Below are 24,860 nucleotides of genomic sequence, written 5' to 3' on the forward strand. Positions count from 1 at the left end.
AGACTTTCAACACACTTAAAAGTTTGACGGAGAAAGCCTTGTCATCCGCTGCAGCATCACAAAAAAGATAATATTCTAAAATCGCTCGTCTGGATCTGACCAGTGATCAGAGTATTTTGCAATAGGGGCGGAGTTGGAACCTTAACAACGACAAAGGATTGCCTGGAAACTACTAACGTAAAGCGACAGAAACGGTCGTAAAAACAATTCCCGCGGTGTTGGAAAAGTCGGAGTAGAATCCATTGTGGCGCTTCGTCGGACTGAGATTGCAAGACTGGAGGAAATTGGATTTTCACAGTAGAAGCAGTTCGAAAAGAAACAAGAAAAAACAACAGTAATGTACAGAACAAGACAGTCTAATTGTACAAGGGAGTAGTATGAATTAAATACCTATCGACAAGAATTCAGTGGATGAAGAATTAAGAAACGACGTCGCAAATGTTGATTTCGGTAGCTACAAACGGGATCATAACAAAAACCTTTATAGTGGAGTTTTTAACGATTTTCTCTGTAGACCGTCATCAGACCGAACGCTCTAAGCTGTAGCAGCCTTATTTTTCCTCTTAAAATTTCATACTACAATGTAGCCTAACCAGCTGGCATGTCAATTGTATTTTGAAGAACAGTTGCAACATCTAAAAGCGCTGATTTAAACTAAAGGCGTTGCGTTACTCCGTGACACGGCGAGTGAAGAAAGTCGAATACAGGTTTGTTACCTAGCTGGCTATTTTGTTTATCATAATAAATGGGCTACTATGTACACCAGCGACTCGATTATGCATTTGAAAAAGTAGGCTATTATTCGTTTTTGTGTTGCTAAATATGCTTAATTATATTGAGGAGGTAAGTTAGCTTATTAGGCTACAACATCTAATTTTGCCTGACATTCATACAAATCTGTAGACTGGCTAACGAGTTGGATGCATGAGGTCGAGCACCGATGAAATCAACATTGTTTGTCCTTGTAAGGTTATCATATGTCTAAAACCTTAACCAACTTCAACAGTGGTAGTAGCTATTACTGAAAGTCGTTCAAAAACTCGACTCGTCCGCATTTGCCAAAAAGTTACAGCGGTAGCGACAAGTACATAGACCTAATGTTCTTTTTAATGTTTTCTGAAAGTTACCAATGTCTCGCATTGTGCTTTCCTAAACCGCTGATACTGCTGCTATACGTATGTAACCAGTACATGTAATATGGAAGTTGATAGCTATAATATTGCCAATTTGTTGCACATTGAAATGTAAAAAAAATCAAGACGAACATTTGAACTGATTTTAAATGATTGATCTATATCCAGCATTTCTGTCATATGTAACTTATTTATTAACAGTTCTATAACTTAAAAAAAAAAAGAAAAGAAATTCAATCAAGAGTTTAACGACCACATAGCCTATTCATCCCGATGGCTCTGGAGAATGTAGGCTATGGCAACGGTAGCCGTCAAGTCGCTATCAATTTCCCTGTAATCTAATCCTGGATCGTCACCTACCTCGTAATATTCCAGTAGCCAATTTATATATATTTATATTCCTCTACCCTTTTATAAAATGGGGAAAGGTCAAATGCATCCTTACCCTATTTTAGTGCTTAATATGAGGTAAAGACCTGGATTATGAAAAATCAGAATGCATCTACATTAACATTGCCTTGATAGGCTACCTGTTTTATGCTGAGACAATACGGCTGTGCATTCTCATAATGGGGATGGTATTCTATTTCGTGGCACAGTTTTCAGATATTTGAAACGCTGGGTAAGCTTATCCTTGTCTGTCAATAATTTCATCAATGATTTTGTGTGTGCGGGGCCATGCTCTGTCTCTCTCCTATCTATCTATCTATCTATCTATCTATCTATCTATCTATCTATCTATTTATCTATCCCTTTACATTATAGGATGTTCTGGCATAGGAAGTTGTCTTTTTAATAAATGAAAGGGTTCTACAGTTGTCCCACATGTCAAATCAAGTGTTATTGTCAGGCTTTGTGTGTCTGTGCTTTTGGTTGTATGTGAGAGACCAAGTATGATGGAGCGAAAACTACACCGATTTACAGTCGAAATTGCACTTTCTTGAACTGAAGTTAAAGCAATGTCATTTTGGTCCTTTTAGAGAGTACCATCTCCAGCACAAAACCAAGAAATATCTGAAGAAACAAAACGCAACCCAATTCTGATGGTTCAATTTAGTGTTAGTTTTTTTTCTTGGAAATGAAGAAAATAGAAACCCCTCAAATGATTGGCTTTCTATAACCTGTGTATAAAAGGTCTTATTTATTTAATTGTCTTTATACGTCTCTGGGACAATTATTTTTCTTTGAGCAATGCTGCTCTCTTGGCACTTGATTTATAAGGACATTTCTATTCTATTCTGTGTCTGGCATTGCCTCAGCTACAGTACATGCATGTTCGTAATACTTTTTTCCTTATTTACTTCTGTTTTGTCCTTGAACTTGTCAGTAAATCATGTGTAGTTTTCTACCCTTCTAAATCTATATGTACTTGATTGTGTTCTTCACTACAGCATTTGTGCCTCCCGATTGCATAGATGCAATTGTTACTGCTCTGTGATTCTATTGGTCAGCACGTGTCTCGTAATCCATAGTTTGTTTCAAGTCATTATTCAGCTCACTACATGAAAAATGTTTGGGATTGGCAGAGGTGCAACATGGAAGTAATTGGACTGTTGATAATTAAAATTTTCATGGTTGGGCAAGTGGGGATATGTATTGAATTTGGATTTTGTTTAATTTGTAGCAGCAACAACGTACAAGAACTTGATGTTTATCGATATTTTCATAAAACTGGCTGTGCGTTCTGTTTGCAGTTTGTGATGAGGAAGGAATGCCATTAATTTAGGTTTAGGTTTGTAATCTGAATCTATTTTATGTTTTGATCCTGCACATTCCAGTTTGATTGTTTCTGCTGTATTGCAGCTTCATCCTGGATGCAGCCTTTCAGTAATGGTTGAATGGTTTCGTGATCAAACAGTATTGACTTCCTCAGTCGATAGCCTTGAAGACTGTAGTTCTTCATTTTTTGCACTTGCTGCACAATACTAGAGAAGGAAAGTGGAAACGCTGTGGAGCTTGTGCTTTTTATGATTTAAGTATTGGTTCCATTAGAGAAAATGTAGCTTACCTTCTTCTGACACTCACATGCCCACGCTTTATTGGGTCAAATTTAGCATTTTTAATTTGCCTTTGTTTCTTATACTTGATTGTTGTGTTCCTGTGTATTGAACGTGACTTATTCATGTAGCTATTTGTAGACATTTGTGCATTACGCAGACTAAACTAGGTACACTAGGGTGCTGCTGAGGCTTAATATAGTCTGACAGTAGCCTGCAGTGAAAGGGAAAAATGCAAACATGGAGTGAAAATGTTTTGCCTGAATCCCCTTTACAGATTAGGCTTTTGGAAGGGTTGAAGACAAAACACTTTAAACTTGGATCCATCCAGCTAAGGATGCCTGCGTTTCACATCAGTTGTGTTTTGACGAGTCCCATACACTATCCTTGGGTACGGATTGGAACAGAGTATTATATAATTATATCAAAAATATATAATTTATTTCCCAAAATGTGGTCTGCACATCTGTTGCAGTGAAGCCAAATTTTTTAAAAGTTTAAAAATATTAACTGAGGCAAAGATTTCCATGCCATACACCTGGGCAATTGACTCTCAGCCAGTAGTGAAGCAAGTCGGCAGGGATCATGGATATATATATATATAGCACACAAAGATGACTGCGGGGAGGAGGTTATTGGGAAAAAAAATTTCAACTCAGTTATTAGCTTATACAGCAGTCCCATCTATATTTGAAGTTTGGCCTAGCCTGCAGCAGGCCTGCATCTTTGATGCACAGGTTAAGGGAAAAAGGTCATCCGGAGTCCTGTACCATTTTCACGACGAGATTTGGCCTGGTAGCCTGCCTTTGAGCATTCCACGTGACAGAGGAGCAAAAGAACATCGCAGAACTATCTTCGCCCGCTGTAAGTGGCCGCTGACAAGAAGGGTGTGTTTGCGCTTTGAGAGCCAGATGCCCCCTCGTCACCTCTGAAAGCGTAGCCAAGGGCGTCGGCGCGGCGGTTAGTGCCGCCGTTCGTCTACACCGTTCGTCTGCGGCGTTTGGCCTGCTTCTCCGGCGTGTCTCGGCTTGCCCGGGCCCACCCGAACGGAGGTGCAGCCACAGCTTCAGGCCAGATGGCCGTGCTCCGCCGCTCGTTTCTCCAGAAGGTAAATGTGTTGTCACCCTTTCATCCGGCGGGGCCGTGTAACCGGCGCCCGTGTGAGGCGCTAACTGACACGCACGCATGCGTCACGCCACGCTCGGGCTGTTCCAGCGTGTGGGAAGGAGTCTGCCGCTAGTCTTTGCTGAACCCACTGACCTTTCTGCAGATGAGGATCCTTGCGTTTTAATTAATTTCCCAATGTTAGTTATGTTGTCTTGGTTCATGTGTTTAAAAAAAAAAAATTAAAAAAGAAGAAATTCTGTAGGATTGATTTAATGTTCATTTGGCTACTCTGAAATGCAAGACCCCACTGCTGTAGGCTACCCACAACTACAATCAAAATATAGAAGAGTCTTAAGAATGTTTTTATAAATGTTTTTTAAATGCATTTAATTATTTAATAATTATAGCTATCACTATAATGCAGGATTTTAAATGATAATAAAAAAATGTAATGGTTAAGACCATTTCTGTGAACCGGTTACTCGATTAACAATGCCCAACCCTAATTTAAATGGAAGAAAATAGTCGGGTGACAGGTAATCGGTAAGATATGCATAATTTCTGAGTGTAGTTATTAATTGTATGGAGAGAGGTGAGCTCTGCCTTTTTAAAAGGGGAAGATAAAAACACCCAAGGGTCACATTTTCAAATGTTTGAAAGTGCATTAAGTTCATCTTCTATAATTTGCTATGCATAATCAGTGGGATGCTGTGCTTAGACCAGAAACCCTCACATGAAGGTAAAGGCACTTTGCGTTCAGGCGCTGTTCTGGTTTCGAGCTCAGACATCGTCATTGTCACGTCTGGCAAGTGTTAATTACATGCAAATCTAAAGCGCTTGCACACGTCCAAGTCACACACACTTTTGAGAGCAGGGCCTTTTTAGCTTGTTGTTTTTTAATTTGCATGACCAAATGATTGCTCATTGAGTGGTAATTTGCATGGTCAGTAGTGTTTTTCTGAAGGAAAATGGTGAAAGCAGGTGTTCGTTTTCTGGACACCGCTTTGGCTACAGAGGTGTCTCTGATACATTCTTGGCATTTTAATGCTGCTATTGCAATGCGAAGCTATATCCGCTGACAGCAGCCCTCTCAGACATGTCGTTCTCTGTCCCTGCTTCCCAGATTCTCTGCTAGGCAAAACTGCTGTACGCGCCAAGCCTCATAAAGAGCTTGCGCTTTTCTGTTAATTCTTTCTGACACAAGTAACTATCAAGATGGCTCCATTAATTAGAATACCTGACCTAAGGTTAAATTTCCCCTTTTGAATCCCACTCTGCCCTCCAAAACTAATCATGGCCATAAGTTTAAAGGATAAATTAATGACTGGGCATCTTGCAATTGTGATATACAGTGTGGTCCATTTCATTTACCCCTTGGACGTACGGTTGCTGTGACTTAAAATGTGATTTACAAGGGTTTAGCAACTACATTTGCTAATTTTTAGTGCAGTGAAAAGCAACCCTGTTTGCTGAGGCCTGTCACACCCTTCATAAACAAGGTAGATTTTGCACTAAAAGCAAGGGAGCAGACTCTAGAGTTTTTTTTGGAAAAGATCCATATTGTTCCAGTTCAGAAAGAATAGAATTTTCTGAAATGACCCAAGCAATTCCAATTTGTAAAAGGATTTGGAAGTCTATAAACGTCTCTTCTTTCTCCCCCCCCCCCCTTTTCTTTAAGAACATGTATTGGCCCATATGTTTTAAAGGACGAGTCAGGTGGTGGAAAGGGTTGGTGTGCGCTTTTCGGTTATCCATTAAAGGAAAAGAGCCAGCTCTGCAGCATTGTAGACATTGTGCTGATCTTTACATTTTGACCATTATCTACAACCTTTTGTTCATTGCAGGTTTGATCGCGGGAGTGTCACATGGTCGGGGTGCCGACGGGCCATGAACATGGGTGGGAACGCTCTTGGGAAAACCTGAAACCGGGACTCTCTTGACATCCCTGCTCTCACGATGAGACGGTGACGGAGCGCGACGATGGCAAAGCAGTGAGGCCCGGGCGACGGACTTTTACCCACAACCCCCTCCTCCCGCGTGTTATGCGATCATGCTGCGCTTCATCCCGCTCAAATTCGGCCGCCTCTACCGGTGCCTGAAGCTGCTGCTGGTGGTGGGCCTGTTCGTCGTCCTCCTGATGAACACGCACAACCTGTTCGCCTCCTTCCAGAAGAACGAGCTCGCCGACCGTCGCTTCATCAACCTCAACAAGTGCCCCGCCTGCTTCGGCACCAGCTGGTGCCGCAAGTTCATGAACGGGCAGGTCTCCTTCGAGACCTGGGGCCGGCTGAGGTTCCTGGACATGTTCAACGTGAAGAACGTCTATTTTGCACAGTACGGCGAGCCCAGGGAAGGCACCCGGAGGGTGGTGCTCAAGCGCTTGGGCTCCAATCAGGAGCTGGCCGACATCGACCAGAAGATCTGCAAACGGGCCACGGGCCGGCCTCGCTGTGACCTCATCCAGGCCATGTACAAGACGGAGTTCGCCCGGCTGAACGGGGACGTCAGGCTGCTGACCCCCGATGTGGTGGAGGGCTGGTCCGACCTGGTGCACTGCCCGTCTCAGAGGCTGCTGGACAGGGTGGTGCGGAGGTACGCCGAGACTAAAGACTCAGGGAGCTTCCTACTCAAGAACCTGAAGGACACCGAACGCATGCAGCTGCTGATGACCCTGGCTTTTAACCCCGAACCCTTGGTGCTTCAGGTACGTTATCCCTCTCGCCCATTTTGTTTTGACAGAAGTGTAGCTTGTGATGTATTGTCGGAAGTTTTTAAGCCTGACGGAACCGTTTGTGCTTGAAATGCCCTTGGCGGTATTGCACTCGGAAAGGAACCTGCTAGGTTGTTGCGCTGTAAATAGAATAGCACAGCCTCCGTGAAATATGACGTGTGACCGCCTCCGGCCCCCCTCTTTCGTTTAGCGTGATTTTCTTTTGTCATACACGCCATTTCCCAGGCAAGCCCTTCCGAACCAACTTGCTTTCCGGAAATGTTTTCTGCCTGTACAGAAAGCGGTTTTATCTGGTGGTTCTGCATATTAACCTTGTATATAAGGCACTGTAGATTCTTTATGTCCTGCATCTGTTAATGGGTGCAGATAATTCTCTCCCACCAGATTTGTCTCCATGAAATTGGAAAGATGGTGTGGAAATTAGGCCACTTCGATGTGCTAGAGGAAAAAGCTGGGTCAGTTCACTTTAATGAATTCCAAATCGCCGCAGTGCCATTTGCTGACATACCTATTCATGCTCTCTTTCAAAGTCATTAAACGTAAATTGATCTTAAATACTGTACTCAATATGTTAACAGATATTATCCCCCACGACGTCGTGTAGAAATGATGATTTCCATTCAGCGCTGTTTTCCACCTGCATTTCCTGCATTGATTTAGAGCTCACCAATCAATTCCAATTTCATTTGGATTTGACCTCCAGTCTTGAAGGGTCAGACAAACAAAAGGACAATTGTGTACAGGCATACAATATGCGAAATGGCCTCCGATTTTGTTTCTCAATCGAGGCACTGATGCTCGGCATTTTGGGAGACAAAGGCAAGATCAGCCCTTTAGAAGTGCAATCTATAAAATTTGATTAGCCTTGTGGTTCTTGCGACCCCCCCCCCCCCCCCTCCCACACACACACACACACACACACACTCTCTCTCTCTCTCTCTCTCTCTCTCTCTCTCTCTCTCTCTCTCTCTCTCTCTCTCTCTCTCTCTCTCTCTCTCTCTCTCTCTCTCTCTCTCTCTCTCTCTCTCTCTCTCTCACACACACACACACAGACACAAAACACGTCAAGTTAATTCCATCAACGTTGAAATGCCATTACGCCTCAGTCTGGTGCTGTGATAAATTACCTTGTCCGCCTCACACACCCCTCCCCCCCAGCTCGCCCCCCCTTTATGACTTTTTGACTGGAAGTGTGCGGTTACGGGACTCATGAATTGTTTATTTGGTTCTGAACTTGTGAACCGTCAGTTACTGGGAGGTCCTACGTCTGCAGCGTGTGGGAGAAGAAAAAAAAAAAAAAAGGGGGGGGGGTCGGAGGTGGGGGAAATAATGGTGCCCAGGCGGGGAAGCTGGGAATAACACCAGTGAAGTGACTGAGTGTCTTTAGCTGTTCCCTGTGCTAAGGGGGAGAAATTACATTTTTGACAGGAAACAAGTGGGATTTGCACAAGGCCATTAAGAATTAATCTGGTCCACTGAGAGGTGGCGCAGCGCGAGAAAGGTACAGACAAAAACGGCGGTGTTTCCGGGATGCTGTTTTTCAGTTCTTTGTCCTATACTTTTGCTGGAAAATGATCCATCTTTATAACTAAAGTTGAAATCTATCTCTTTCAGAACAGGAGGCTGCCAGAATGTGGCCGCATGCTGCATTGTCTTTCAAACGCCTTGTTTTGACTCCCAGAGCTTCGGAATAATTTCCTCACTTTTCACATTGGGAGAAATTCAATTTTACTGAACAAAAGCCTTCTTTAGACTGCTTCTTTTTCCAGCCTTTGCGATGAAGCCAGTCATTGTATTTAAACTACAAAAAGGCTGAACGTTTTGTGGGGAAAACAATCCCTTGTTTTGGCCAACAGTAGTGTTAGTGTCTTCTCTGTTCAATTGGCACACACTTTCCCTGCTTCTGAAGTCTCACATTGTTGTCCAGAGATCATTTATCTTCTGTAAATAAATATTTTCCGACAAAATGAACTGAAGAACAAGGGAATCCTTGTGGACAGTTAAGCCCAGATGTCTGGTTCCAGAGCCTTACAAATGTGGATCATAGCAAAAACTGGGTTAAAACTGGGAAAGTAACTTTTCACTTGTCCCTTCCCTTTCATAGTTTCAATTGGTGTAAGATCTATAATAAACAATTAACATATCAGAATGGCTGCCAAATTGAGCGCATTATTCAATTTATATCGAATTCTATCCTTATCTGAGATTTGTTTTATGTTTTTGGGAAAACAAAGTTTTATGAGAAGTTGCTTAGTAAGACTTTGCCAGTTGATGTTTTATGCTGATATATATTGGTTAAACGTAAAATAAAAGTTGGCTCATTTCGTAATGCCTAGCCTATTTCTTTTATGAACAACCAGATGTTCTGTTAACTTGCAGACTTCTCCCTCCAGTGAAGTTTGTGTTTGTACTTCCTGTACTGCCACCTCGCTCTGAAGTGTGGTCCCATCTGTTCATTTGGGCTGAATGCAGCGTGACGGCCCTTCAGGGGCCATGCCAGTCAAGGAAGCCCTTCTCTTCCAGACAAAATCTGCATTTCACCCAACGCCCAGTGTGATATCGCCACTCAACTATAGAAAGCCCTGCCCACACAGGATCGAACACTCCCACTTTTTTCCTTCGACAAGCATGGGTGCATTCAACGTCTTTTCTAACAATTTGCAGTTCTATCTTTGAGTCATTTATGTAACGCATCGCAAAATGTTTAGGGATGTAATACATTTCATTACTTTTCTTTAAATAAACAAATTAAGTTTTCACTATAAATTACATGCTCCCTGTATTGAATTCATGAATCTTGATTAAGCCATAAATATTCTTTGGCTTCCATAACATTACAAAGTTAGCCGTGGCGTCGTGCCTAAGCCTTTTAAGAGGATTGTGAAAAGGAGAGCTTACAGGGACATGCGTTTTCACAGCTCGTCCGGGCGTGTCCCGTTCTTCGCGCAACTTGCTGGTGCGTTCTCCGAGACGCACCTCTCGAAGGCTCGTGGAGGCGTCTGTGGCGCTCCTCAGACTTTTTAACGATTTTCCTTTCAGCGCTAGGATAAAGGCACATTGTACATGTGAAATTGCTTGTGCGGAGTGCTCAAGCACTTCAAACCCTTTCATTATTCTGGAGAGGCCTTTGTTTACAGACCGAATCCTGTTAGCACAGGACAGGGGGGCAGTCTGTGACCGCTCCCCTCCACTGGTCATCGGGCTGCGGGCTGAGGCGGCTGGAGAACCTCCTAATCCGCTCTGTGCGCATGCACCGGCTGTGTTTGTTTAGACAAACGCTGGCAACACTTCCTGCACCCCTGACTCCCTGAGCCTCCTGAGACACTCGACCGCCAGAAACTTTCAGACCAGTCTCCACAGACAAATCTCCAACAGAAACGCCGACAGTGTCCTGGATGCTTTCTCTCTGTCTTGGAAACCATCAGGTTCTTGATGTCCCATTGTGTTGGCAAGTCCAGCGCTCATCAAAGAGAATACTCATCTTCTTCTGCAGCTGTGTAATGACAAGGTGTGTGGACTTTAAGTTAAAGGTTTATGAAAATCATGATGGAGGATTTAAAACACATTACAAGAGTAGATGAAGGAATATGATTAATATACCATTCTTATCTGGTCAGAATTCACTGTACACTGAGGAGTGATTGGTTCAGCATATTATCTGCCAAGGTCTGGCAGGATGCGGCTGGGATTCGAATCCGTAGTTCAATGCCGTTGTATAGCCACACTCCACCGGTTTTCTGAATTAAAAACACTTAGACGCAACATGTTCTCTTGCCACTTTAGCCCGTTGGAGGCCAAGAATCCAAAACTTCTGGATTTATGAGGACGCAGGGTTCATCATTCACCGCAGCTGCCGGAGCCTGGCTTCGCATTCAGAAGGCCTTGCCAGGGCCTGTTTTCAGGCTCAATCAGCCCTGTCCCGTCCTCCCAAGTCTCCCCCTCTCACTCGGTCGTGTCACGGCCTCCCTGCCCTGCCCACGCGAAGCCCTGCCGCCTAACCTTTGCCCAGTCTCTGGCGGGCGCATTAATGCAGGTTTTCATTATCCTCCCACTCCGCGCGCGCGGTGCTGCGGCCCCCGTCGCACGCTCGGTTCAGAGCAGCCAGGCCCGCCTGTCGGGGGCCATCTGCCAGGAAGAGCAGGAAGAGCGGTCCCCTGTGGGGCCTTCCGTTTGTTCCGGGCTGACTGCGGTTAAACTTTAATGGGCAGGAAAGCGTCAGACGCGGCTGCCCGTTCGGATGCGGGAGGTCAGAGTGGGGGTCTGCGATTTTAAAAAGGGGCCCTTCTAATGTTGAGCGGGGGGACACGTCGTGTTTTTTCGGGCGAGCAGCGCTGGACGAAATGCGGAATTTCTCTGCTTTAAAGTTATCAGCGTGTGAAAATAAATAAATAAACGCAATAATAAAAAATAAAAAAAAAGCTCATTTGATTAGCTCATTGGGCCGAGTGATGCGTATTTCACAGAAACCGCTTCATTACCACGAGGTTCCGCTCAAATGAAGTCAGCTGCCAGCTCGGCGTCTCCCTGCCTTTCCACACATCGGCGTCGTGTTGAGTGTGCGGTGCGCTCTCTCTCTCAGCTTGTGTACGGCCACATTTATCGTCAGGAAAGCTGAGAGTGATTAGGTTTTTTGCTACTCCCTTGACTAGCACGGGGGAACATTAACTTGCTCCGCTAATGTATCTAACAACCGATTGTCAAGCCTGCTTCACTTTGACATCTTCAGTAACAATATTATGGTCAAAGCACAGCCTTTTCCCCCCCACCCCTGTGAGGTAGTGTGTTGCATCTATAGCCAACATACCATTTCCATCCCCATAGCTCCCCTAAGGGGGGTTGGCAGTGCGAACGCATTGTGTTTTCTGGCTCCCGTTTAACTCCCATCAGTGCGGTCCTGTTGCGGTCAAGCGGTGTAAATGCCGGGGGCACTTCTGGTCAGCAGACGCAGGGGCCACAGTTGCGAGTTTGTCAGCATTTCGCTTTTGCTTGTTCTGCCTTCTCTGGAGACCCGCTGTCCAATTCTATGGTTTGTTTACTAGCTCTCTGACGAGGTAGGCCTGCGATATTGAATGTTTCTCTGCATGTCCCCAATAGGACGCTACTGTTCTGCAGCCCAGCCACAATATGTTTCTACCAAAATAGAATGCACATATTGCCTACGGATCGTATCTTTGTCCTGCTTAACTTAGGGGAAAATGAAATGTTGTGAAAATGGCAGCCAGACTCAAAATGCTTAAAGAACTGTGTGCAGTTTGACTTCAAAACCCGATTTGAATGTAGCACCTCTGCCTTTGTCTTGAACTTTATCATTTCGGTGTGTGCCGATGTTGAATCATAGGAAATTGTGAAATGGAAAAAGTTTTGTTCGTGGCAGGGGCATTTCCAAATATTAGACCACAGAAAGGTTTTGTTTTGGAAATGTGGTCATCAGCATTTCTGAATGCCATAACCCACGTTGTCAAGGAGAGGTGAAATTACACTCTGACATGGCTCCCTCCGTGCACATTCCTCTAAAGTCCAGGGGAACTGCCGAATGTGGGAGAAAATCACTGAAAAAGGGAAACTGACAAAGCTCACCCTAGCAGTCTGGGCTTCACATAGGTTCTGTTTTCTTATGCATGTAGAATTTGAATGGAATGAAGACTTTATATAACCATGACCTTGATTAGTGAACATCCAGCCACGGTTTGAATCTCAGGGAAATTCACGTGTTTCAGTAAGCAGTTTTCCATTCAGTCTCAGCTCTGCACCACGCACAGGAAGTTCACCATTTTATTTTGGTTAATATATACATTTTGGCTACATTTTGTTACATGCAATGCATTTCATTATCATAAAAACGTGTGGTCGCAGCCATTTCTTCAACCCATAGAAATAGAATATAGAACGAAACACTTAACATCCTCCATGCATACAATTCACTTTGTTGATTCTTCACACAAAATATGACCTGCTCGCTAAAGCCTGTTAAGTTAAGGTTATGTTCCACTGAAAAAAATAATAATACAATTTTCAGTAAAATTGACCTTTTTCCGTTTACTGCTGCAAATCATCCCTCAGCTATTCAACTTTCAGGATAATGCCACCTTTTCAGTAATTATTTATTCACAATTTCTTTGGAGTCGGTTTTCTCAACCTGATTTTGGACAATATTACAGGACTCCACTTTTCTCATTTGACAAAATACTGTAATAGATTCTCTTGCCTGATTGACTCAAACATTAGCGTACCTGCTGTTGTTTTGTCTGCACTAACAATCTCTTTGCAAGAGTGCTTAAAATCACAGATCAACCCAAGCATATTATTACTATTACAAATCTGGGCAACCAAATAGTACATCAGGACAGAGGACAACCATATGTATGTATAATTTATTCACCCGTGCAATACCGTAAATTGATGCAGATCATGTTTTCAGGAATATTTTCTCTGCCTCCAGACTTTTTTGTGCTTGTTTATGTATATGTTCAGCAGGGTTCAGAGTCCCAAGTTTCCTCTGCTATCCTTTGATCTCCCTTCAGCCTGATCCAGGTGGTGCACAAGGAAACAAACAGCACCTGCCAAAAGCCTTCCTCATGAGTGTGGTTATGACTAACCCTTTTCACACATGCAGCCATAGCAGACAATGTTCTGGAACGTTACTATTTAGGGACCGTGTGTGAATGACAATTTTTGCAGAAAGCACAATTTCCCCAAGACCCATCCAGCCATGTTGTTTCTTCATTCTGCAGAAAGAAGAACGTAAACCAAGTGTGTGCAACAAATAATACTGATAACTAGCTGCACAGTTCCAGTAAGTGTGTGCGCATTCAAATGTGGTAAGACGTTAACTGTTATGGCTTTTTTTAGTAATTTGCAAGCTGCAAACGTTTCAATCATCATGACTCATACCCATGCCTTTAACCCTGTCCTTTTCTTTCTTGGTCATTCATTTTTTCTTGGCAGAATTGGCCAATTTTGCTGAAACTTTGCACTTATTGCTCTTGTAGTATGTGTTAGATATTTCTCAAGGTCCAAAACTACATCCATTAGGACTGAATTACATGGTTGTCACACATCAGTAAAGTAAATAACTTTATTACAGTACATTTATTAAGTACTAGACTTGGACTGTGTATAATGACAAAATTGATACTTTTGTTCCGGACAGCTCTTCACCATCCATAGTGTTTTTACATTATGCTTCACAGCATAGCTCGATAAGGTGCATTTTGGCGCATTTATTTTTCATATAAGTGTCTAGGTGTAGATTGAATACCATATCATAATTCAAGCCAATTATATGTACCAGATGTCTATTTGAAACCTCCACATTCTTGTCACGGTTCTTGGCTCACATTTGGCACTTATTGGTTGTCTGTAGATCTAGGCTTGGGTTGTAGATGTAATGACTTAGTCATGTACAGTATTGGCATAAAATATGCCTTTTCTGACAGAATTCATGAACTTAAATTTTAATAGTTGATTCCAATTAAGGAAGTTAGTTGTTAGTAATTTGTTCCCAGCCTTGTAAATGACTGCTTTTACAGAATCATTTGTGGATTAAAATATTCAGTTACTGTCTACTACATTTCTTCAGCATTTTACTGTTACAATCAAAACCTTGTGGCATGAAAACCTTGTGGTTCGCTCCACCTCTTGATATCAATAGATGTGTCTTAACAAGAAAGGGATACGATGGGGATATAAGATATAACAGTTTATAATATGGTCTGGATATAACTATTTCATAGGACACTGATTCTTGCATCGTAAACCAAAATTATGAAATGTATGAAAATTTTTTAATTTTTAATTTTATTGAACTCCTCAAGTGATACATACATTTATTTTTAACAATGTGTCATATAGGCCGGAATAACTGCTTTTTCAAAGTGCTACCGGTCTTGGCAGTCAAAATTTAAAAAAAGAAAATGATGGGTTTTGATACTACAATTTTTACATTTACTAGTTGTCCTTTAATTGGGAATGAAGCAAAGACTGCCACTCTTTTCGTATTGTCTATTGGGACTTTTGACTGTCTGGAGTTGAATGTGGGCAGAGTTTGTTCTGGTGAGAGTCGAGTCATGGCCGTTATTGCAGGCTTCATAATCCTACCCTTTACGGCGAGCCCCTGACAAACAGTGGCAGCCATCTCAAACATTACACCCAGGGTCCGTTTCACATTTCAGCTTCTCCACACGGCTTGGCGAATGACTCTTAATATCCAGCACTGAAGGAAGGCCCTGTCAACATGGCTGTGTAATCATTCTGGAGAGCGCTCCGTTGAGCCCATAGGACGTGACTGTGTCTGGGCACCAGCTGGTACAGTTGATTGAGGAGGGAAGACCCCTCTTTTACGATCTATGTTGTTTTATTTCTTTATATAATTTGAGGCACATCAAATTTTTAATACCAATGTCCAATGAATATTTAATTCTCCTCTCTGCAATTGAAACGGGTATTGGATTTTACGGCTGTGAAGTGAAACCGAATTAAGATTTGTTGACATCTTTCATATAATGCAAAGTTTTTGTGCTTACTGAAGTTCCCTGGTTGCAGCTGTGCTCAGGCAAGCAAAACTTGAAGTTTTCTTGCTAACCCTCAAGTTTATCTTGGGGGGGGGGGGGAATGAAATTAAGGATCTGTCATTCAAAAACGTAACGACACAGGACACAGTGCCGTGCAAGTAAGATAAATGGAGGCACAGTTAGATATTCTCAGTGTTTTTTTGTTTTGTTATGACTAATCTCTTAAGTGCCTTGGCTTTGCAGAACCAGTTACTAAAGGAAGGAGTCACATTAATGAAGGGCATTTCCGGGCTCAGAAACAGGCCAATGCGGACATTTGGCGTGAGCAATGAACATGTGATCCATTGTTCGGCCTTTGCCACAAACTGACCTTCTCACGCTGACCCATAACTTCTCGAACACACAATTTAAGGAATAAGATCTGGGATTGACCGATGTCTTTGGTTATTTTATTTGAATATTTCTGATTTTGTATGAAAAGTTCACCTCAAAAATGTTTTCTCCCTAAACACAGACTGTCCAGCTGTGGATGTCAGTCCCTACTTTCAAGCCTTTAAATCTTTTTTGTTTAGCTTTGTAAGTTTCTTTGTAGTTTGGTGTTTTACTGTGACAAAATTACATTAATGGGAAATATTGTTTCCATTCACCAACTGGCGGTATGCATTTCACAAAAAGGGAAATTAAATGTACCTTCAAATGCACCCTAGATATTAGCAAAATAACTTCTAGGACTGCTGAAAATGGGCTCTTACCTGTAACATATTCTAATGAATGTAAGAAAAATTTGCCTACTCTCTTTCGTCCATTTTTCTTTCTCCTTCTTTTGGTAAAGAAAGCAATTGGTTTTCTGTTTTTCTGTATTTGCCTGTCATCTAGTCCGTAACCCTAAATAATGTTCTTATCCAGTCTTCTGATACTCTACCCTACCTCTTCTCCCAAGCACTGCAAAGATAGCAGTACCTACCATGCTGCCGTGCTGGTCAGAACAGCGGCATCTTGGATACAAACGTGATCATTTGGGAATACAACATTTTCCATGCTTTCGCACACTGGTAGACTGAGAAATTGGCACAGTGGCCATCTTGAAATGTTCTTTACATGAAAAGCCCCGGTGTAGCAGAGTCCTTCAGAGAGTTGTTTGAATTACAGTAGTTAATCTCGCCCGACAGGCTGATGTGTTCGTGCGTGGCGTGGAATAGAAAAATAAAACCTGCAGTGGGGGAGTGTTAAATGAGATGTACAATGACGGTCCCCCTCGTCTCTTCTCCACAGAGCTTTCCGTCAGACGAGGGCTGGCCCTTTGCCAAGTACCTGGGAGCGTGCGGGCGGATGGTGGCGGTGAACTACGTCGGGGAGGAGCTCTGGAGCTTCTACAACGCCCCCTGGGGGAAGCGCGTGGACCTGGCCAAGCAGCTGATGGACATAGCCGAGCAGCTCACCAACAACGACTTCGACTTCGCCCTTTACCTCCTGGACGTCAGCTTCGACAACTTTGCCGTCGGGCCACGGGACGGAAAGGTCATTGTTGTGGACGCAGAAAACATCGTTGTGGCCGATAAAAGATTAATAAAACAAAGTAAGTGTTTTTTTGTTTTTTTTTCTCTCGATCATAACTTTGACATTATTTTTTTATGTCCACCATACTTTGGAAGATGAGCAATTAAATCAAATTGCTATTATCATTTTCCATATTCTTGGCACATTAGGATTTTGTTGCTTCAGGATTCAGCTTTTATTGCCACTTATACTTTTCCGACCAGCCTTTGATACAGAAGCAGTCATTCGAGTAGATTTCTTAATACTAAGAATTGATTTGTTCAAGATCTCCAGCTGTGGGAATGTGCAGTCAGACTGATTCTGTGGTTAATGAATAACAACTAAACATTCACAAAAGTGAACATTATCTGTCATTTGGCTTGGTGTCCCTTTTTGCAGTCGGTCATAAGTGGATATACCGTGACATGAATATGCAGCCGATCATCAGTGTTTTTAGGAGCAGCACCAAAATAGTTGAAGCCCGCAGAACCCCGCCTGACAAGTAACAGGGGGGAAAAAAAGGTAGCGTTTCTAAAATATAACTGAAATGGCAGCAGGAAGGAGTTTTAGCAGTGATGCCTGTCGCGGTGTTGCAGAGCTGTGCACGAGATAAAAGGACATGCCTTCAGTCAGAATTGGACAAAGTACAAGGTCTGTGTCTGCAGACTGCAGATGCGAGTCTGTCTTTGTTTGTGCGCGCGTCAGCGTGTGTCCGCGTGCGTGCGTGAGCGCGTCAGCCGCTTGAGCGAGTGACACATGTAGGTCTCTTCGTGTCCCTGGAGATGCCTGTTCCTGTACCGGAAAAGGGGGTTCATTGAGCAGTATTATTTCAGCTGGCTCGCGGCAGAAAAAAAAGTCTAAACCTAGTCAAATGGTAACATTTACTTTGAAGGTGAAATTCGTAACATCTGCATTATGCCTACATAAGCTGCATGACATCTGACATAAACCTTCACAAATATTTCCATTTCCTCCGTTTGTCATAGGGCGTCTGTAGTGCGGTGCCACTTTCCCATGTCAAAGTTAACATTCTGATTTGTCGCAAGTGACAGGAGTGTGTTCCCATGTCACTATTGTTTCACGTTTCACAGTGTCACGCATATCCCTTCTGCGTTCACAGTAGACGATACTATTTGGAACCATAATATTTTACATCTCACTTCCTCTTTCGCTCTTTCTTTCTCTCTCTCTCTCATTCTCTCACTCTTGCATGTGCACACACTCACACACACACACACACCCACACCCACCCACACACACCCACACCCACCCACACACACACACACACACACACACACACACACACACACACATTCATATTGCTGTACATACAGTAAGCCACATCACACTTTACGCGATTCCCATAACGGGCGCACTGTCGGAAAAGTGCCACCGGCCCCTACTTTTCAGTCAAACATGAGGCTATTTACACTTCATGGGTCTTGCACAAATTTATTAAGACCATTTGCAACCATGTCTGACTGATTTTATTACTTTGGACGCAGAAGGGAGGCGGTTTGTAAACGGAAAACGTGCCTTGCGTGTGATGCGGAAACGAGCTGGGGTGATAAACGAATGAGGAACGCAGTGTGGAATGTAATGGATATGGATGGTGGATGTTTTTAAACCTCTTGGCTGTTATACCAACCGAGTGCTCTCCTGAACCGAATATTTTATCAATATGACCCAAGTGCAGTTTGACACCAAAATCACTGCACTGTGAGAAATGTGAGACTGATCGCTCATTTTTCACCTAAAGACCAGTTATGCATAAGAAGCTTAACGAAGGTGTGGGAAAGAATCAATCATCTTCTGTAATGGGCCAGATTACTGGTTACTCTTGATTTTCACACAGCGCGAGGTTTCATATTTTATGTTTCTTATGCTCATATTGGATAACTTGCTTAACAAAATGGAGTTTCTCTGTCTTTGTACGGCAAATGCAAAGTGAATTAAACATATTCTTGGCACTGTCTACAGTATTACTCTGGAGAAGGGGTCTGTTAATATTTTTTCCATATCCTGTTGGATGCCTCGTTTTTAGAATGCGGTTTATGGCAGTGAGGGACATTGTTTCAATTCAGGTTATCGTTTCATTCATGGTGCATGCGATGTCTCATTGTTACAAAGTGGCCTGCACTGTTTAATCTGATTATAAGGCTATTGCCTGTTTCTCTCTCCCCCCCATAAACATCAAACAGAATTCTTTAGGCAAATCAGACACACAGGCCCTTTTATGTTTACACAAATCTGGGTTGTTACGGTGTCTACCCTGCTGTAAGGTTGTATTACTTCATCGTGCACCACATTGCAAAGCTCTCCTGACAGTCATGGCCTAGAGTGGCCATGCCTTACCACAGGGTCTTTAGATTTTAATGCTCAACCTGTGACATTCAGTTGAAGGATGAGTCTTAAATTTCCATGTACAGTGGCTTTCGGAATTATTGGCACCCTTAGTAAATTTCAAGAGGCTGCATAAAATAAACAACACAGATCACTTGTATGTTATGTTCAAACATGGAATACTATTATTTCAATACATTTCCTCCTGTTTCAATATTTTTTATTTAGTATCTATTTTCTTCTGAAAACCTTGGTGTGAAAATGATTAACCAAAGTTTTTATTTGAAAACTGTAAGACTGGTTTGTGGAGATCCAGGTTCTATGATTTTCCTTGTCACATGGTAGCGATATTCTTTGCCGTAGAATGGGGATTTCAGTACTTGGTGTTCTTAACATCATTTCAAACATTGCCTTTTAATTGAATGGTATTCAGTAGCAAATTTCTGTGTGCTTTGTGTGAGGCTGAAGCAAGTAATCTTTTGATAAGACTTTGGTTCTTAGATGTGCTAGGGATGCTTTTACTTATATTATTTTGTCAGTTCCTAGATGAGGCATTCCTTGCCATAAATGAACCTGACAAAATACATTTTAGTAAAAGTGTCCCTTAGGTTTCAACAGCACATCTAAGAACCAAAGTTTTATCAAAAGATTTGTTGCTTTAGCCTCACACAACGCGCACACAAATCAGCTATAAACTTTGCCATACATGAATCCCCCTCCCCTCTCAATCCTTCAGAGTTTTGAAGAAAGGTGATTCCCTGATTGTTTGCTCTAATAGTTTTCAACCTCACTTTCTCCGGTTCCCTTCACACAGATGGAAGCATAATTATGTTGTGATGTCTGGTTTACTGGTCTCTCACTTTCTGATAATTTCCACTGGACGTCTTTAAAAAAATTAAAATGTATAAAAAGTTATTGTACAGCGATACAGTGTTTTGGTACAAAGTGTCGGTCCGTCAACTGTATATTTTGAAACCCTAATTTAAGAACTATAAACACAGGGAGAGGGTGAGTGAACATGTCAGTGAGCCTTTTTCAATAATAGGAAGGGATTTACGCTTTGGATAAAGGTGCTATATAAATGCTAACCACAATGGTCTTCACACAAAAAACTTACCTATTGTACCTTTTTTTTGTAATTTATCTTGCTATCTTATCTTATCTTGTATCTTGCTTGCACATTTAATATTAAATCTGATGGTGAGTTTGGTTGGACTTATTGGCTAATTCTACCACTTTGCTGTTCAACCTATCTATGAGAGAATTTTAATTAAATTACTTTGTTGTTATTTTGTGTAACATTGGAATAGTCTAGATGTGTGGCATTCAGGTATTCTGTTGCTTGTTCCCGTGGGCTTCCAGGGGGGCAACCTGCTAAAAATGTGCTAATTGGTAATGGACTGTGCTGGATTCAGAGCTTCCGCCCTCCAAATTTTGTGACCATATTCCCTACCTGGCACACACATTTCATACAATTTATAGTAGGTAAACTATTGTTTTATGATGATTTGATGATTATTTTACAACATGCTAAGCTAGGTATTCCGACTACTACTCACATTTCTTTCTTTTTTTTCCCTCATGTTTTAATCGCTGCTTCTCGAGCTAGCTCACTTTAGCTCTGTGTCAGTACACCATACTTGAATAAAGTGCAGGTTTAATGTGTTGCATTATGTGGGCTTTTACTGTAACTGCTACTAAACCGAGACAGTTTGGTGATATGGCTACGGTATGTGTTTTCACCACAATGTCCTTTTGGTGTGACAGGTCAGTGTAAAATTACGCATTTCTTAAATGCTTAGTATTTGCAGGTCCATACATAAAGAAACATTTTTCTTTATGTCACAATGAATTGTGAATTCCAAGCTGGCTTTTAAACTGGAAAGCAATTTACCTCTTGTTCTCTGTCGTGTTAGTCACAATGTTGTTTCTTAAACACATGAAAAAGCACATCCAGACTGGCTTTCTTTCAGTTACAGATCATAACTAAAAATAGCCACTTCCTATCAGTGGAGGATGCAGAGAAACTGATCCATTCTTTTGTTATGTCTAGGCTAGATTACTGTAATGCCCTGCTAACTGGCAGCCCTAATACCTTGCTGAAGAATCTCCAGCTTGTGCAGAATGCAGCTGCTTGCATCTTGACTACAACTAAGAAGTATGGGCATATTCCCCCATCGCTAGTTTCACTTCAGTGGCAACTGATTAAGTATAGGACAGAGTTTATCGTATTGCTCCTGACTTTTAAAGCTATGCATGGACTTAGGCCAGTGTACTTAACTAACATGCTTTTACCCTATAAGCCCACAATTTCAGTCCTTTCTCAGGAGTTAGGCTACTTGGTAGTTTGAAGAATATCTAAAAACCTGACTGTTGATGGAGCTTTCTCCGACTGAGCCCCACTACATTGGAACATTCTTCTAAAATGAATAAGGAGGTCAGAACGCACCTTTATAATCAGGTTTATATCAGTTATTGTCTGGAGACAGGCTGAGAGAAGCTTGTAGCCATAGAGTATTGTGGAGTGGTATTATTGGCTTGCTGTCAGGACAGACGAGCATGAGCTCCCCCCTCGAGTCCAAGGTTTCTTCTGAAATATCACTGGGCAGCCACAGTTGCTCTAGACTTGCTCATGTCGCGGTTAGGCCCGGGTTTCTTGTGAAGCACGTTGTGACAATAGCTTATGAAATATGCGTTACAAATACATTTTGTTTTGATGGTACCTTCACACCTAGCACCTTGAATGATGATGACTATTAGAACACACAATTTCAGAAGCATACACACTAATGATGTGGTTCCACGATGTTCCACTCTAAGCATCATTTATGGGAGACTGTTTACAATTATTCCACCATTGTCATATGGAGAGGGTAGGAATGGTGTTGGGTTAACCAGCACCAGCATGTTTGCCTTGTTGATTTTTGCAGTGCGAGACTCGGTAGTGAAAATATCTTCAGATTTACCAACTCTTGTTTGGAAATAAAAACCTTATAGAAATTGTGAAGTATCGCTCTGCCATTGTCCTTGAAAGTGGCTGGTAGAATTGTGTAGGCCTCCTGTGGTTTCCTAGCCATTTTCTCCAATTGGGAGATTTATAAATGATAAGGGAAGGCCACTGCGAATACGCGGCGGTTACAAAATGTCAGTCTTTTTGATGTACGTAGTTTGCTGCGGTTGAACATTAATTGCATGCATTCACACTGCCCAGTCTTTTCTTCATGCTATACGCACAGAGATCCATCTTCATCTGATGTATTGATTGAGTTAGAAGTGGCTGTTGAGGTGCACTGCCAGGAGAGGACTGGTAAAAAATTTTGATTGAACTGCTTGGATGCAGGGGAGGAGTGCGTTAAATTGCAGCGATTGTATTTTCTCTGTGTGATTTATTTTTTCCCGCTATTGATCCCCCCTGTACAGGCATTTCCAAAGGGTTGCTTGTAATTGAAATTATTTCTTCTTTCCCGTGTGTGTGCGAGTCCCTAAAAGCTATATAACACTCTCGTGTCAGGTGAGCTTCCGAGAAATCGATAAACTTGTGGGGGGGAAAAATGGACAAACCGTCCGTTTTATTTAATGATGGATATAAAGAGGAGTTGGGACATTATGATTTGTGCTGATTTTCAGTCTCGGTTTGACTGCCTTTGCATGACCTACTTTATTAATATAAATATTCACTTTAGTTCTTATTCAAAATCTGTGGATTTATTGGCCATTTCACTACAGAATGTTGCACCTCTTGGATTTTATTTTATTTTTTTTCCTATGTGTTGGTAGACGATTATGGAGATATCACATTTCTGAATTTGAGCTTCATACTATTTTGCCAGTAGAACCATTTAAAGTTCGCCGGGTGGTGCAATGAAAAAGGCATCACAGCATGAAATGTGATTTTTTTAGAGGTCCATAAAGAGGTCCATTCTTTGTAAGGAAAAACTCTAAATCTTTGGAAATTTGTAGGTTGGGGGGAATTTGTATGTTGAATTCATATCTGGTCACAGAAAACATGAACCTGCTTTTATTTTGGAGATGCTACAGTCTTTTTCAAAATAAAGTTAGTATTCTCTTATAGAGTGTTCAATATGAGGGGCATTATCTTTTTATCTCTGCTTACTTGAGCGCAACTGAAAACCCATGTCCCTTGAACTTTCAAGAGTAGGTAAGGAATGTCATTGATTCATCTTGTAAAAGAAGGCACAGGTGCTTTTGGTTGAAGGATTTCATTTTTAAAAGGGATCAATAAGTTGGACAAGAGAGGCTTTTTAACTGTAGGATGCAGGTGGAAGTTCACGCACAGCTAAAAACGTGCATCGGCCACTGTTTCTTCACAATGGTGGGTATCAGGGCATAACGGCCTTAGCGCGGGTGCGATGGTTACAACACGACAACACTGCTGGAAACTCCAAATTAATGTGGGAAAAAATGGGGAAATTGCCGAAGGAAGCCTGACTCAAACACCTCCCTCTCTCCGCAGATAAGCCGGAGAACTATGACGTCTGGTACGAGAGCAAGTTCGAAGAGTGCGACAAGGAGGCCTGCCTGTCCTTCTCCAAGGACGTCCTCTGCTCTCGCGTCACGGTCGACCACAACTACTACGCCGTCTGCCAGAACCTCCTGTCCAGGTACGCCACGTGGCGAGGCTCCACGGGCGGCCTCCTACACGACCCCCCGGCCGACGTGGCCAAAGACGGCCGCCTGGAGACCCTGCTGGACGAGTGCGCCAACCCCAAAAAGCGCTACGGCCGGTTCCAGGCGGCTAAGGAACTGCGCGACTACCTCACGCAGCTGGGGAACGGCGCCAGGTAGTGAACTGGGGGGGGGGGGGGGGGGGTTGTCTGCACTGGCTGCGGTTACCCCACGTTCTCCAGGGCGGTAGCAGACTTTTTTTCACATTGGAAATCGTACCATTGGAACCGGACTCCCAGGAATCTGAGGCTGCGCGTCGGCTCTTTCCGTTTACATCACGTTTCTGTGTTTCTAACTGTTTTTTTTGTTGTTGTTTTTTCCCGACTTGTGTTTGTTTTAATTATTTATTTTTTCTGCAATGTGATTGTCTGTTTTTGTTTTGTACAATGGGAGCAGGGCAGCGATGGACTGGTTACGTTTTGCACTTACCCCAGCCTCCCCTGTGTACCGGAAGGAAGGGCGGACTTCAGATCAGGGCATGCGCCCGGGAACTTTGGGCCGCACTAATGACGACAAGCCAATGAGCTGGAGGGCATGCGGGCAGCGATATTACAGAGGGGCTGATGCTTAATAACATCCCTCTTATAGGAGTTCGCTTGCCTGAGGTCCCCTCCATCTGCGGGGGAATTTATTAGGACTATTATGTTCTCCCTAATTAATTTTTAATGATCACTCACAAAAATGTACCAAGCATTTTTTTTTTTTTTTTTTTTTTTTTTTTTTACAGCTTTGATTAGAGCTCGTTGTAACGACGGGCTCGTGTTACGGAGTCTCTGAGTCTGCCGGGCCTTTGCTGGTAAATCCTGTTCCAGTTTCC

The 24,860-nt window shown here is 42.6% G+C and overlaps 1 protein-coding gene across 1 annotated transcript; it reads left to right on the forward strand.

Moving 5' to 3' along the window:
* Positions 1-227: 227 nt before the first annotated feature.
* dipk2ab (divergent protein kinase domain 2Ab) lies at positions 228-24,163 on the forward strand. The gene is made up of 4 exons (XM_061240311.1): positions 228-707; positions 6,082-6,941; positions 16,751-17,054; positions 23,832-24,163. Exons 2-4 carry the CDS (start codon positions 6,288-6,290, stop codon positions 24,161-24,163), a joined length of 1,290 nt encoding a protein of 429 aa, XP_061096295.1. The 5' UTR covers positions 228-707; positions 6,082-6,287.
* The last annotated feature ends 697 nt before the right edge of the window (positions 24,164-24,860 follow it).

The sequence above is a fragment of the Conger conger genome, chromosome 4, assembly GCF_963514075.1.
Source record: "Conger conger chromosome 4, fConCon1.1, whole genome shotgun sequence".
Classification (NCBI taxonomy): Eukaryota; Metazoa; Chordata; class Actinopteri; order Anguilliformes; family Congridae; genus Conger; species Conger conger.